At 40.4% G+C, this 16375-nt stretch overlaps 1 protein-coding gene and 1 long non-coding RNA gene across 2 annotated transcripts; one reads left to right on the top strand and one right to left on the bottom strand.

Moving 5' to 3' along the window:
• The first annotated feature begins 9564 nt into the window (after positions 1-9564).
• On the top strand, positions 9565-12379 carry LOC135342869 (uncharacterized). The gene is made up of 3 exons (XR_010396971.1): positions 9565-9659; positions 12096-12235; positions 12297-12379. It is a non-coding gene; the product is annotated as an uncharacterized LOC135342869 (long non-coding RNA).
• A 167-nt stretch (positions 12380-12546) lies between these two features.
• Positions 12547-14933, bottom strand: LOC135342865 (uncharacterized). The gene is made up of 6 exons (XM_064539703.1): positions 14407-14933; positions 14205-14315; positions 14033-14123; positions 13381-13586; positions 12799-13322; positions 12547-12688 (listed from the first exon to the last, which is right to left on the bottom strand). The coding sequence occupies exons 1-6, from the start codon at positions 14605-14607 to the stop codon at positions 12676-12678; spliced, it is 1146 nt and encodes a 381-aa protein (XP_064395773.1). The 5' UTR covers positions 14608-14933; the 3' UTR covers positions 12547-12675.
• Positions 14934-16375: the final 1442 nt, after the last annotated feature.

Raw genomic sequence — 16375 nt, 5'->3', positions numbered from 1 at the left:
AGAAAATTTCCTTTCAAATGATGTGTTTCAATCCAAAAGTTCGTTGGGGCCATAATTTGTCATTTTTCGGCCTTGGACCATGGGCTATTTATTATTCATGGTATTGCCAAATTGCCAAATACTTTTATCGTTTAAATAAGAAATTTGATGACGCCATTTGAAAGGTGTGTTTCTAAGCTTTCAGAAAATTATATTATCGTTGAAATTGGATCCACGGAATTCAAGTTATGGCAGCTGAAAAATTATTATTATTTGGAGGGGGGGGGTTATTTCAACAGCTATTAACTTTAGTACCGTTGATCGAATATCCAAAATTTTGTCATTTTCGGAAAGCTTAGAAAATTTCCTTTCAAATGATGTGTTTCAATCCAAAAGTTCGTTTGTGCCATAATTTGTCATTTTTCGGCCTTGGACCATGGGCTATTATTCATGGTATTGCCAAATTGCCAAATACTTTTATCGTTTAAATAAGAAATTTGATAATGCCGTTTGAAAGGTGTGTTTCTAAGTTTTCAGAAAATTATATTATCGTTGAAATTGGATCCACGGAATTCAAGTTATGGCAGCTGAAAAATAATTATTATTTGGAGGGGGGGGGGGTTATTTCAACAGCTATTAACTTTAGTACCGTTGATCGAATATCCAAAATTTTGTGATTTTCGGAAAGCTTAGAAAATTTCCTTTCAAATGATGTATTTCAATCCAAAAGTTTGTTGGGGCCATAATTTGTCATTTTTCGGCCTTGGACCATAGTATTGCCAAATTGCCAAATTGCCAAATACTTTTATCGTTTAAATAAGAAATTTGATGACGCCATTTGAAAGGTGTGTTTCTAAGCTTTCAGAAAATTATATTATCGTTGAAATTGGATCCACGGAATTCAAGTTATGGTAGCTGAAAAATAATTAAATTGAGGGGGGGGTTATTTCAACAGCTATTAGCTTAAAGTACCGTTGATCGAATGTCCAAAATTTTATGATTGTCTGAAAGCTTATAATTATATTCCTTTCAAATGATGTGTTCAATCCAACATTTCCTCGGGGCCATTTTCAGCTCATGGTTTCGCCTAATTGGCAAATACTTAATATAATAAAATCGAAGTGAAAGGATTATAAAGGGGAGAGGTGTAAAGTGGTGATTTTATGAAGTTGGATGGAGCAGAGCATCTACAATCTAACTAATAATTAACGAAGAAATAAATTATAACATAATTAGTCATTGATAAATCAGTTAGTTCTGAGGTTGTCCAGAAGACGTTACTGAGAGCAACACTTTGCCTGAGGCATCCTAGCAAAGAGTAGCGATGAACAGCCAAGCATGCAGCACACGGAGATGTTGGAGGACTGTAGAGGGGGGGGGGGAGATATATTGTATCAGCACTATTTGACTCGTACCATGGTTACGTGTACACACGCACCTGTTCGTGCTTCTATCTCCTTCTCATCACTAGCTTGATTATGTGATGCAGGTCGGACATAATTATGTCCTACATACAGTGCCTAAAAACACCAGCTGACTTATACCTCGTATAACAGACAACTGTCTGGGGGATTATACTAGAAGTAAAGATCGAGACAGAATAATACAAAACACGCAACGTAGCTTACCATTGGTTGTTGGGAGGCTTGTACTAGAAGTAAAGAGATAGAATAATACAAAACACGCAACGTAGCTTAATTACAATTGGTTGTTGGGGGGCTTGTACTAGAAGTAAAGAGACAGAATAATACAAAACACACAACGTAGCTTACCATTGGTTGTTGGGGGGCTTGTACTAGAAGTAAAGAATACAAAACACACAACGTAGCTTACCATTGGTTGTTGGGGGCTTGTACTAGAAGTAAAGAGACAGAATAATACAAAACAAACAACGTAGCTTACCATTGGTTGTTGGGGGGCTTGTACTAGAAGTAAAGAGACAGAATAATACAAAACACACAACGTAGCTTACCATTGGTTGTTGGGGGCTTGTACTAGAAGTAAAGAGACAGAATAATACAAAACACACAATGTAGCTTACCATTGGTTGTTGGGAGGCTTGTACTAGAAGTAAAGAATACAAAACACACAACGTAGCTTACCATTGGTTGTTGGGGGCTTGTACTAGAAGTAAAGAGACAGAATAATACAAAACAAACAACGTAGCTTACCATTGGTTGTTGGGGGCTTGTACTAAAAGTAAAGAGACAGAATAATACAAAACACACAACGTAGCTTACCATTGGTTGTTGGGGGCTTGTACTAGAAGTAAAGAGACAGAATAATACAAAACACACAACGTAGCTTACCATTGGTTGTTGGGGGGCTTGTACTAGAAGTAAAGAGACAGAATAATACAAAACACACAACGTAGCTTACCATTGGTTGTTGGGGGCTTGTACTAGAAGTAAAGAGACAGAATAATACAAAACACACAATGTAGCTTACCATTGGTTGTTGGGAGGCTTGTACTAGAAGTAAAGAATACAAAACACACAACGTAGCTTACCATTGGTTGTTGGGGGCTTGTACTAGAAGTAAAGAGACAGAATAATACAAAACAAACAACGTAGCTTACCATTGGTTGTTGGGGGCTTGTACTAAAAGTAAAGAGACAGAATAATACAAAACACACAACGTAGCTTACCATTGGTTGTTGGGGGCTTGTACTAGAAGTAAAGAGACAGAATAATACAAAACACACAATGTAGCTTACCATTAGTTGTTGGGAGGCTTGTACTAGAAGTAAAGAGACAGAATAATACAAAACACACAATGTAGCTTACCATTGGTTGTTGGGAAGCTTGTACTAGCTAGAAGTAAAGAGACAGAATAATACAAAACACACAATGTAGCTTACCATTGATTGTTGGGGGGCTTGTACTAGAAGTAAAGAGACAGAATAATACAAAACACACAATGTAGCTTACCATTGGTTGTTGGGGGGCTTGTACTAGAAGTAAAGAGACAGAATAATACAAAACACACAATGTAGCTTACCATTAGTTGTTGGGGGGCTTGTACTAGAAGTAAAGAGACAGAATAATACAAAACACACAATGTAGCTTACCATTGGTTGTTGGGGGGCTTGTACTAGAAGTAAAGAGACAGAATAATACAAAACACACAACAATGTAGCTTACCATTGGTTGTTGGGGGGCTTGTACTAGAAGTAAAGCGACAAAATAATACAAAACACGCAATGTAGCTTACCATTGGTTGTTGGGAGGCTTGTACTAAAGAGACAGAATAATACAAAACACACAATGTAGCTTACCATTGATTGTTGGGAGGCTTGTACTAAAGAGACAGAATAATACAAAACACACAATGTAGCTTACCATTGGTTGTTGGGAGGCTTGTACTAGAAGTAAAGAGACAGAATAATACAAAACACACAACGTAGCTTACCATTGGTTGTTGGGGGGCTTGTACTAGCAGTAAAGAGACAAAATAATACAAAACACGCAATGTAGCTTACCATTGGTTGTTGGGGGCTTGTACTAGCAGTAAAGAGACAAAATAATACAAAACACGCAATGTAGCTTACCATTAGTTGTTGGGGGGCTTGTACTAGAAGTAAAGAGACAGAATAATACAAAACACACAATGTAGCTTACCATTGGTTGTTGGGAGGCTTGTACTAGCAGTAAAGAAACAGAATAATACAAAACACGCAATGTAGCTTACCATTGGTTGTTGGGGGCTTGTACTAGCAGTAAAGAGACAAAATAATACAAAACACGCAATGTAGCTTACCATTAGTTGTTGGGGGGCTTGTACTAGAAGTAAAGAGACAGAATAATACAAAACACACAATGTAGCTTACCATTGGTTGTTGGGAGGCTTGTACTAGCAGTAAAGAAACAGAATAATACAAAACACGCAATGTAGCTTACCATTGGTTGTTGGGGGCTTGTACTAGCAGTAAAGAGACAAAATAATACAAAACACGCAATGTAGCTTACCATTAGTTGTTGGGGGGCTTGTACTAAAGAGATAGAATAATACAAAACACACAATGTAGCTTACCATTGGTTGTTGGGAGGCTTGTACTAGCAGTAAAGAAACAGAATAATACAAAACACACAACGTAGCTTACCATTGGTTGTTGGGGGGCTTGTACTAAGAAGTAAAGAGACAAAATAATACAAAACACGCAATGTAGCTTACCATTGGTTGTTGGGAGGCTTGTACTAGAAGTAAAGAGACAAAATAATACAAAACACGCAATGTAGCTTACCATTAGTTGTTGGGGGGCTTGTACTAGAAGTAAAGAGACAGAATAATACAAAACACACAATGTAGCTTACCATTGGTTGTTGGGGGGCTTGTACTAAAGAGATAGAATAATACAAAACACACAATGTAGCTTACCATTGGTTGTTGGGAGGCTTGTACTAGCAGTAAAGAAACAGAATAATACAAAACACACAACGTAGCTTACCATGCATTGGTTGTTGGGGGGCTTGTACTAAGAAGTAAAGAGACAAAATAATACAAAACACGCAATGTAGCTTACCATTGGTTGTTGGGGGGCTTGTACTAAAGAGACAGAATAATACAAAACACACAGTGTAGCTTACCATTGATTGTTGGGAGGCTTGTACTAGAAGTAAAGAGACAGAATAATACAAAACACACAATGTAGCTTACCATTGATTGTTGGGAGGCTTGTACTAGAAGTAAAGAGACAGAATAATACAAAACACACAATGTAGCTTACCATTGATTGTTGGGAGGCTTGTACTAGAAGTAAAGAGACAGAATAATACAAAACACACAATGTAGCTTACCATTGGTTGTTGGGAGGCTTGTACTAGAAGTAAAGAATACAAAACACACAACGTAGCTTATACTGTTGGTTGTTGGGGGGCAGTAAACCAATCTACCATATATTAGAGGATATAGTGCCATGCATGGAAGGGGAAAGGGGACACACACGCAGTGCCTTAGCAATAGATAACTTGCTGTGCTAGTGAGTTCCCGTCTGCATCATCTCAGAGGTGCCTCCAGCTATACAGTCCTATAGCTGCCGTCTGCATCGATATCAGAGGTGCCTCCAGCTATACAGTCCTATAGTTCCCGTCTGCATCGATATCAGAGGTGCCTCCAGCTATACAGTCCTATAGTTCCCGTCTGCATCGATATCAGAGGTGCCTACAGCTATACAGTCCTATAGTTCCCGTCTGCATCGATATCAGAGGTGCCTCCAGCTATACAGTCCTATAGTTCCCGTCTGCATCGATATCAGAGGTGCCTACAGCTATACAGTCCTATAGCTGCCGTCTGCATCGATATCAGAGGTGCCTACAGCTATATACAGTCCTATAGCTGCCGTCTGCATCGATATCAGAGGTGCCTACAGCTATATACAGTCCTATAGCTGCCGTCTGCATTGATATCAGAGGTGCCTACAGCTATATACAGTCCTACATTGTGTCCAATTGAAGTGCTAGGTACATGCGATATATGCTATGGCTATACTGACGTACAAATCTTGCTCAGGCCTACTGCAGGTCATGCTTCTTACACATGTATACAATCACTACAAGTTAATTCAATTGAAGTGCTATATGGGCACATGTGATATGCAATTAATGGCTACTGCTTTCTGCAAAGCTTTAAAAATTAATATAAAATTTGCTCAGGCCATACTGGTCATGTATGTGATGCCTTTGGCATATGTTGTTGCCATTGATTTAGCAGAGGCCACCCACCACCGCCACCAATTGCAGAGATAGTACACGTAGCACTCGCAACAAAGACTACACACAAGGCAATACAAGACAATACAAAAACTAAAAAAAAAAAGCACGAACAAGATTAGAAACACAAAAGCATACGTACATCAATAATTAAGCATGAATACAATTTAGGGGAAGGGTTGTTTTTTTGGGGTTTTAGTTTTTTTAGTTTTTTTTTTTAGTTTTTTAGTTTTTTATATATATTGGGGTGGTTCTAATAATAGGGAGCATGCATGATTATGAGATTCTTATGACTCTATAACGAGTATTTATGGGCCTTAAGAAGTGCAATAAACCTAATTAATTAATGGAGAATTTGGAACGAACAACATAATGATTACAACTACAATAACGTGAATAATCATTACCCCCGCTTTGGGGGTAATATAAAATGCCGACTGATTATAAGAGGCTCAAAAATTTGTTGTCGGTGTGCATGCTTGTGTAAAAAAAACAAAAAAAACACAAAAACACAAAAAAAACAACACAAAAGACACAAAGGGTACAGGTGCGAGGCGATGCAATGGCTTTGGTGGGGGTGGCATGCAACACAATCTGACTGCACAGCAGTGCTGTTACCCATGTATCCATTAGAGATTGGAGACTGGAGAGCTCCTCCTGCCAATCACTCCGGAGAAGTTGTCAGCCTCTTGGTTGACGCTCCCTCCCAGCAATCGAGTAGAGTAACTATACAATCCTATAGCTGCCGTCTGCATCAGAGGTGCCTACTGCAGGTCATGCTTCTTACACATATATACAATCACTACAAGTTCAATTGAAGTGCTATATGGGCACATGTGATATGCAATTAATGGTTACTGCTTTCTGCGAAGCTTTAAATTAATTATAAAATTTGCTCAGGCCATACTGGTCATGTATGTGATGCCTTTTACACAGGTACAATATCTACTGCTCTGTGAATGCATTGTGCTTCAAAAATGTTGCTCAGACCCCATTTGTAGATGCACAAGTATATCTACTCAGACAGATCTGGGCGAACTGAAAAGGTTTGTTTGACATGTGTTGGCTGCCACAGTGTCTCTCTATTCGTATTGACTTTTACAGACAATCAGTATTGCTGAAGTCCTACTGATCCTCTGTATCAGAAAACTTAGAGCTATGCTGGCATATGTTGTTGCCATTGATTTAGCAGAGGCCACCCACCACCGCCACCAATTGCAGAGATAGTACACGTAGCACTCGCAACAAAGACTACACACAAGACAACACAAGACAATACAAAAACTAAAAAAAAAAGCACGAACAAGATTAGAAACACAAAAGCATACGTACATCAATAATTAAGCATGAATACAATTTAGGGGAAGGGTTGTTGTTTTTTAGTTTTTGTTTTTTTAGTTTTTTTTTAGTTTTTTAGTTTTTTATGTATTATATTGGGGTGGTTCTAATAATAGGGAGCATGCATGATTATGAGATTCTTATGACTCTATAACGAGTATTTATGGGCCTTAAGAAGTGCAATAAACCTAATTAATTAATGGAGAATTTGGAACGAACAACATAATGATTACAACTACAATAACGTGAATAATCATTACCCCCGCTTTGGGGGTAATATAAAATGCCGACTGATTATAAGAGGCTCGAAAATTGTTGTCGGTGTGCATGCTTGTGTAAAAAAAACAAAAAAAACACAAAAACACAAAAAAACAACACAAAAGACACAAAGGGTACAGGTGCGAGGCGATGCAATGGCTTTGGTGGGGGTGGCATGCAACACAATCTGACTGCACAGCAGTGCTGTTACCCATGGGTCCCCTCTCCTTGATGTCTGTTGAACATTTGCAGTGCTACCTCAGTCCACTTGTCCACTAGAGATTGGAGACTGGAGAGCTCCTCCTGGCAATCGAGTAGAGTAACTCCGGAGAAGTTGTCAGCCTCTTGGTTGACTATGTCCATCCCATTGATAATTTAATAAGCAGTTGCGCCTTTACTAAACCCCAGGAACTTATGACAACATGCATCTTATGGCAATTAATTATAATATTATGGCCTGTTCGTACTAAGACCAACCCTTCCTCCACCCCAACTTATAGCAATTATATCATTATTGTTCTCTTAATAAGACCACCACCTCCACCCCAACTTATGCAATTAATCATTATTGTTCAGACCACCACCCCCCCCCAACTTATGCTATTAATCATTATTGTTCAGACCACCACCCCCCCCAACTTATGCAATTAATCATTATTGTTCAGACCACCCCCCCCCCCCCAACTTATGCTATTAATCATTATTGTTCAGACCACCACCCCCCCCCCAACTTATGCTATTAATCATTATTGTTCAGACCCCCCCCCCCCCCCAACTTATGCATTATTGTTCAGACCACCACCCCCAACTTATGCAATTAATCATTATTGTTCAGACCACCCCCCCCCAACTTATGCTATTAATCATTATTGTTCAGACCACCCCCCCCCCAACTTATGCAATTAATCATTATTGTTCAGACCACCACCCCCCCCAACTTATGCTATTAATCATTATTGTTCAGACCACCCCCCCCCCAACTTATGCAATTAATCATTATTGTTCAGACCACCACCCCCCCCAACTTATGCAATTAATCATTATTGTTCAGACCACCACCCCCCCCCCAACTTATGCTATTAATTATTGTTCAGACCACCACCCCCCCCCCAACTTATGCAATTAATCATTATTGTTCAGATCACCACCCCCCCCCCCCAACTTATGCTATTAATCATTATTGTTCAGACCACCACCCCCCCCCCCAACTTATGCTATTAATCATTATTGTTCAGACCACCCCCCCCCCCAACTTATGCTATTAATCATTATTGTTCAGACCACCCCCCCCCCCAACTTATGCTATTAATCATTATTGTTCAGACCACCACCCCCCCCCAACTTATGCTATTAATCATTATTGTTCAGACCACCCCCCCCCCCCAACTTATGCTATTAATCATTATTGTTCAGACCACCACCCCCCTCAAATTATAGCAACTAAATGGCATAATAATTATAAGTATAATTATTCAAGGTATGTATAGACTAAACCCCAAAACCCCCCAGAAACTTACGACAATTGCCTAGGCTTTTGAGGGGACCTCAAAATAATAATAAAAGTTTAAACCAGCTCCACCAGTTCAACGACAATGTTCAATCCACAGTAGTCACAGGACATCTCACGTTTCCAGGACAACAAGACCAAGTGCAGTTATCACATCTCAGAGATACAAGAGGACAACAAGACCAACTAACAATGCTCACAAGAGGTTTCCAAGACAACAAGACCATTAATTAATTAACACAATTCAAAACAAGAGAACAACAAGATCAGCTCAGAGGAGTCAGGACAACAAGACCGGTAACACATCTCAGAGGTTTCCAGGACGACAAGGCTTTTGTGGGGACCTCAAATAATATTAAAAGTTTAAACCAGCTCCACCAGTTCAACGACAATGTTCAATCCACAGTAGTCACAGGACATCTCACGTTTCCAGTACAACAAGACCAAGTGCAGTTATCACATCTCAGAGATACAAGAGGACAACAAGACAAACTAACAATGCTCACAAGAGGTTTCCAAGACAACAAGACCATTAATTAATTAACACAATTCGAGAACAACAAGATCAGCTCAGAGGAGTCAGGACAACAAGACCGGTAACACATCTCAGAGGTTTCCAGGACGACAAGACCCGTTAACACATCTCACGAGGTTTCCAGGACAACAAGACAGGTAACACATCTCAGAGTTTCCAGGGCAACAAGACGGTTAACACATCTCAGAGGTTTCCAAGACGACAAGACCCGTTAATTAACACATCTCAGAGGTTTCCAGGGCAACAAGACGGTAACACATCTCAGAGACTTCCAGGACAACAAGACCTGGTAACACATTTCAGAGGTTTCCAGGACAACAAGACCAGCTCAGAGGTAGTTTTCAGCACAAGCACAATTATCAAATCATTTATATAATTTACTTTAATGGCAGACCACACTACTATAACTTAAAATAGTAAAAAATGGGTAGTGACCCCAATATAATTTTTTTTTAATGGGTAGTGACCCCATATAATTTTTTTTTTAAATGGGTAGTGACTTCATATAATTTTTTTTTTAATGGGTAGTGACCCCATATAATTTTTTTTTTAAATGGGTTGTGACTTCATATAATTTTTTTTTTAATGGGTAGTGACCCCATAATTATTGTGAACATGCATGGCAATAGAGATGGTGAGATGCTGAGTCAGTAGGTGTTGCCGTGCTCACGAGTTCAAGTTGTCTTCGCTTCAATCATCAGAGGGAGGCGATTTGTTTATCCAGCGCACTGATCGACATTTCCATATTGTGGTGATGTGTCAAAGATTTGAGACTTCCCACAGAATTTAGTGACGATCAGTTTGGTGGCCATGGTCGGGTTGCGATCGACATATCCATATTGTGGTGGTGTCAAAGATTTGAGACTTCCCATAGAATTTAGTGACGATCAGTTTGGTGGCCATGGTCGGGTTGCGATCGACATTTCCATATTGTGGTGGTGTCAAAGATTTGAGACTTCCCACAGTATTTAGTGACAATCAGTTTTGGTGGCCATGGTCGGGTTGCGATTGACATATCCATATTGTGGTGATGTCCAAGATTTGAGACTTTTTAGTGACTATCAGTGGTGGCCATGGCCGGGTCGCGATCGACATTTCCATATTGTGGTGATGTGTCAAAGATTTGAGACTTCCCACAGTATATAATGTCGATGGATTTGGTGGCCATGTATTGGAGGGCTGGCTGCGAATTATCTTCCATAGCATCTTTTATCAGGAGATAGGTTTCTGCTTTATCGTCAGAGATCGAGGTCCGGTGGCAAGTGTACTTCCACTGCATGTAGCGTAAAGTTCATGCAAAATGTCCCAGTATAGCGTTGAGTGGCCACAGGTGGGAGGGGTCAGGGCTGCAATTGAGATTTATCGCCCGTGCACTGAATGATAGCGGGGGTCTTACATCTGGAGGAGGCTTTTGCAACATCATCAGGCAGGGAGGTATAGCAATTAATGGGGGCCATATCAGTTGAATGTTGGAACGTTACGGTCCAGTAGTTCCTGGCCTGGAAATCTTAGTAGCCTGACTCAGTTGAGCGATAGCATCGGAGAATGTCACCAAACGATGTAGAAATATGAGAGATGGAATGTCACAAATGTGGAGAGCATAAAAAAAAACATAATTATGTCAAGGGGATGAAAGTAATCATGACTGTACAACCAGTTGAGTTGAGCGATAGCATCGGAGAATGTCACCAAACGATGTAGAAATACGAGAGATGGAATGATGTCACAAATGTGGAGAGCATAAAAAAAAAACATAATTATGTCAAGGGGATGAAAGTAATCATGACTGTACAACCAGTTGAGTTGAGCGATAGCATCGGAGAATGTCACCAAACGATGTAGAAATACGAGAGATGGAATGATGTCACAAATGTGGAGAGCATAAAAAAAAACATAATTATGTCAAGGGGATGAAAGTAATCATGACTGTACAACGAATGCTGTGGTTTGCCTTAGTGAGATTGTAATTGACGTGAGGAATAGAAATAGCTATGATAATGTAGAATGTGCAACAACATAATTATGATATCAGGGATAAAGCCATGACAACACAGATTACAACAAACTTGAAATGATGTGGTCGAGTCTATCAGCACATGTACAGTATATAATAATGTGGGTGAATTCATGGCAGTACATTGCACGTTGTGTTAGAGACCACATTGGAATATCAATAATAATAACAATATAGCACATGGCCTGCCTTTTTTTTTTTTTTTTTTTCATTTCCACATCGTTCACCAAGAGACAGCGAAATTTAAGCATACCATAATCTAAGCTCGGCAATAACTATCGTATAACAGCAAACATCTATTCCAGTGAGTGTAATCAACTTTCCGTCAAACAAGATATCCGCGAAATCCAGACGATAAAATGTACCCAATAACATAATATTCACAAGCACAATCCGTACGTATAGCAATCGATCCTCCACCAAAGAAACTGAACAACATTTTGTATTCCTATATATACCACCGAAACAATATAATTAAACTTAAAATTGGTCCCCTCCTAATTACTATGGCCTGCCCTTATATCTAACTACAAGCTTTAATTATTGCTGCTTCCTCAATTTACAGACGCCCTCGTACCTAGCCCCAACGTAAAGTCCACGAAACAAGAACTATATGCAATCTGGCTAGGTCACTAAAATTTCCACAAGGAGATACATTGAGTAGAAATATACAGCTATAATAATTTAATTATTTGGCCTGTCCTCTTATCAAACAACTCACAAGTTCTAATTATTGCTGCTCCCCTCAATTTACAGACGCCTTAATTCGTACCCACTGTGAAAATGGCTGACTATGAGAGATGCAACATATGCAAAACCACCAACTGATCAGGACCTAGGAGGACAAGGGGGGGGGTACAAGCCAGGATACAACGGAACAGCTTCTAGAAACTAATGTAAGTTTATTACATACAGTGTACATATGCTCGATTATCACTATTAATTAAAATGTTGCAGAGGGATCTGCTACATGTACGTGTAATGAGAGAGGTAGTGGGGTTAGTTCCCAGGATCAAGGAGATACAACGAGTAGAAGTACTGCCATAATGTAAACGATAATTATATATTTGGCCTGCCCTCATATACGTAAGCAACGTAAGTTACAAGTTCTAATTATTGCTACTTCCTCAATTTACAGACGCCCTCGTACCCAGCCCCACCGTAAAAATTGTTGAATATACCAGCTTAGAGACGAGACTTACGCAATATGGCTAAAGTTACTTAAATTATACAACTCACAACTCCAATTGTCCCTGCCGTGTATGTCGTATTCTTAGTGTGTTGTGTTATAATTATGCCATATCCATATTAGTGTGTATCGTGTTTTTTCCAGGTATTAGTCCAATCTCCTGCATACATGTACATGAGAATGAAAGAATTAACATACTTGGAATAATTTGCATACATGATCAGGCATAACTAGAAAATTACTCGCCACATGAAATAAATTATTACTCACGATTTTTTGTAAGATCGAACCACCTCATCATTCCTCCTTTTGCGCTTCCTGGACCTAGAACTAGAGGAGGATGCTCCACTGGGTCCATCGTTAGTCGTCGTCGTCGTTAGGGTGTTTGTTGCCGTCAATCCATGTCTGTTGTTTGTTGTTGTTCCATTGTTCGTCGTCGTCAGGGTGTTTGTTGCCGTCCCGGGTTCATTGTTTGTTCCATTGTTCGTCGTCGTCAGGGTGTTTGTTGCCGTCCCGGGTTCATTGTTAGTTGTTGGTCCAGTGTTCGTTATTGTTCCGTTTGTTGTTGGTCCAGTGTTCGTCGTCGTCGTTGTCGTGTTTGTTGTCAACCCGGGTCCATTGAGATGTGATACATGTACAGTGGGGTCAATGGGGTCGTTTGGCGGGTCATCTATTATATTACGCTCTTCTAATTCTACGGAAAACTCGCGCAGCGCGTTGATGTTTGCTGAGAGCCTTGGAGGCATGCAGGGAACTAACCCCACTACCTCCCTCAAGACTCGTAGCAGCTCCCTCTGCAAGAAAAAAGAAAATTTAGTGATAAATAATCGAGCATGTATGTAATAAACTTACGTTAGTTTCAAGAAGCTGCTCTGTATATGTGGCCCCCGAACCAGCGCCTCCCGAACCAGTGCCTCCCGAACCAGTGCCTCCGCCTAGTCCTCCTTCGTCCTCAGTTGGAGGTGGTGGGTACTTGACCCACCTGAGCCATTTAGCATACTCTTTATCCCGCAGTTGGAACTCAACAAGTTTAATGCTGGGGCTGGGAACGAGGGCGCCTGTAAATTGAGGATGTAGAATGTTCACAGGGTTAATTATGCACGACTGGAAATTTAGCTAACGACATTTGATTAGATGAACTGTTAGGCCAGCCTATAATTATAGTGCCTACATTTAATTGCAGCCATTACTGACATACACATTAACTGTGCATGGTGCAAGGCCGTAGCAAGCGGTCAAGCTGGTGGCCACTTTTTGTAGCTAGGTAGGTAATGGTCGTCAATATATTGTAATCGATAACCCTAGCCTGATCACTCTAGCTACGCCCCTGCATACAATGGATTTGTTTGTATCGTAACTATAGCAACCATCACATGCCTTTTTCACGAAAAGAAAAATGGCGGGAAATTCAAAATGATGTCTACGCATACGCCATGCAATTATTAGTCGGCCTAATGCACGGCGCTATAATATCTCTCATGGAAGTCAAATGCATGCAACTTACTGTGAACTTCTTTCAGGTGTTTGATATAGGCGGTGGCGTTACGGTATGAATGATCTTTGAGATCAATGGCATCTCTCCAAGAGAACTCAGTCTGTATGGAATGATGAAGATAGCTATAAATCGACTGTTAAGAAATTAGCTAGTTTTCTGAAACTTTTAATTAGCTACTTACAATTACGGGAGCTCCAGGCTGCAAGTAGCACGTTGGACAGAGTAGTGGCTCAGTCGTGCCGCTTCGTTTGTGGAACTGTAATACGCTGACGACCATCTTATGGGTAAGCCTCTGTACAAAGAATTGTCTTGATACTACTTGCATTGCAAACATCATAGCTCTAGCTAGCTAGCTGCATAAATAATATAGTAGTAACACTTACGGGATTCTTGTGTATGAGTCCTTTTTGAGTGGAAGGCAGCAGTAGTGGTGGAGCGAGTGTGGTGTGTGTGAGTGTGGTGGGTGCGAGTGTGGTGGGTGCGAGTGTGGTGGGTGTAGTGGGTGTGAGTGAGGTGCTGTGTGCTGTGCTTGTGCTGTGTGGTGTGCTTGTGCTGTGTGGTGTTGGGTGAGGCACGGCGGCCATAGTGCAGTGGTAGTTGATAGTAGTGAGTGATAGTTGTTAGTTAGTTGATAGTTAGTTGATAAGTCTTCCTTCCTCTTCTCCGCTTGATATTCCCCGACTGACTGAAATGGTGCATGCATCGAGCTTTATACCTCCCGCCCACGCGGATGTGTGTTCCCGCCCGTGCAGTGCACCGGATGTATGTTTCCATCCAATCAGAGAATCAATTACGTCAATGGAATGTATGTTTCCATCCAATCAGAGAATCAATGGAATGCCAACTCAGGAAGAAAAGCTGGAAATCCAGGTGGGGTGCCCTTGTGTACTTGCTGAAATCTGCTATTCATGATATCCCCTGCAGATTTGGACAGTAGAGCTTGAGGATCACCAAGTAACGATCGGCCAAATGGCCATGCTCACCATGACAACAATACGGTACTGAGGGTAATACAGAGTAGGGAGTCTATAACAGTGGCGTAGCCAGGATTTTGGGAAGGGCAGGGCTCAAATTATTTGAGCAGGGCCAGAGCGTAACACCTAAAAAAAAGGTCATCACTTTTCCTCAGCAGTCAGCATGCATTAGATGGCCCTGCCCACATTTCCATTCAATGACATCATTCTAGTAACTATGCATGCAGAATACATGGACAGATCGCGGTAATTCAAGTGTTGATAAAGCACAAAAGGGGGGGGCTCTAGCCCCTCAGCCCCCCCTCTGCCTACGCCACTGTATAATTAACTTTAGCGGGTGCTCTGCTGGTCTTGTTTAAAATAAAGCATAATAAGAATGTCCAAGATCTATAATATAGTTTTCAGAGTTCACATTTAAGGTGATTGTCTTTCCAAGATGGGTCAAACATGTATGTGCATGCAGCTGGATAACTGTGCTCTGCAAAGAAAGGAATAGCTCTCTATACTACAGTGCTTTTCAAGTAGGTTGAAGGTTAGGACTAATTTAACTTTGAATTAAGTGCCTACAAGTTATTGATATTGTAATACTAACCTCTTGAGTCAAGTGCTTGTGTGCAGATACGGATGTAGTGATTGGTAGCTAGTCAACTTTATGGGGTTGTATTATAATTATATAAACTCCAAGTTCTGTTGAAGCTATAATTATGCATCGGACAGCTATAGCTAGCAGTCATAGATCCTGTAAATAGGGTTAGCTACATGTACTTGTATTAAATATTCAGTAATGTATTAAATATTCAGACCAGTGGGTAGCCTCGGTCCCAGCCGAGTTGTTTCTAGCTAGGCCACCAATTAGTTCTTGTGAAGCAAGACAATGTATACGTTGATCTGAACAACTTAAACCTGCCATAGCTAGCTAGCTAGACAATCTATGGCTAGATTTAACTTGAGAGCATATACGGAGCTAAATTACGGTATGTGGCATGGGCTGCTGTCAAAAAGCTATGTTTGACTGACAGTTAGCAAAACTTGCCTTGATTGCTCAATAATATTATTATTATTGTGTACCTAGCTACCATGCAATCTCTTGAGCCAAGTGTAGTGACATAATTATATATGCCCAGAGACTATAATTATTACAACAACAACTTGCTTAGATATGGGGCCTATAGACTGTGTCCTGCATGTTTTATGAAGGTTCAGGGGCTTGGAATTTGGTATAGTCAACATACCTGTCCAGTATTAGGGTTGTATACTCCAAGTTCTTGTTGAGAGCTAGACCTATACAGCAGTCATGATATACATGTAAGGTTGTGGTGCTTTGCTCCTATAGGGTTATGATGGCTATAGGTGTTTAAAAAGTCTACATCTGACCTGC

The sequence above is a fragment of the Halichondria panicea genome, chromosome 10 (genome assembly GCF_963675165.1).
Source record: "Halichondria panicea chromosome 10, odHalPani1.1, whole genome shotgun sequence".
Taxonomy (NCBI): Eukaryota; Metazoa; Porifera; class Demospongiae; order Suberitida; family Halichondriidae; genus Halichondria; species Halichondria panicea.
This window is presented reverse-complemented; position numbering and strand designations above follow the sequence as displayed.

Excerpts from the sequence above, each read along its gene's own strand:
- LOC135342865 (XM_064539703.1), bottom strand. The coding sequence starts at position 14,607 with ATGGCCGCCGTGCCTCACCCAACACCACACAGCACAAGCACACCACAC. Across the intron at positions 14,124-14,204 it reads AGCCTGGAGCTCCCGTAATT|ACTGAGTTCTCTTGGAGAGA; the intron begins GTAAGTAGCTAA and ends CATTCCATACAG. Across the intron at positions 13,323-13,380 it reads AGCAGCTTCTTGAAACTAAC|AGGGAGCTGCTACGAGTCTT; the intron begins GTAAGTTTATTA and ends TTTTTCTTGCAG.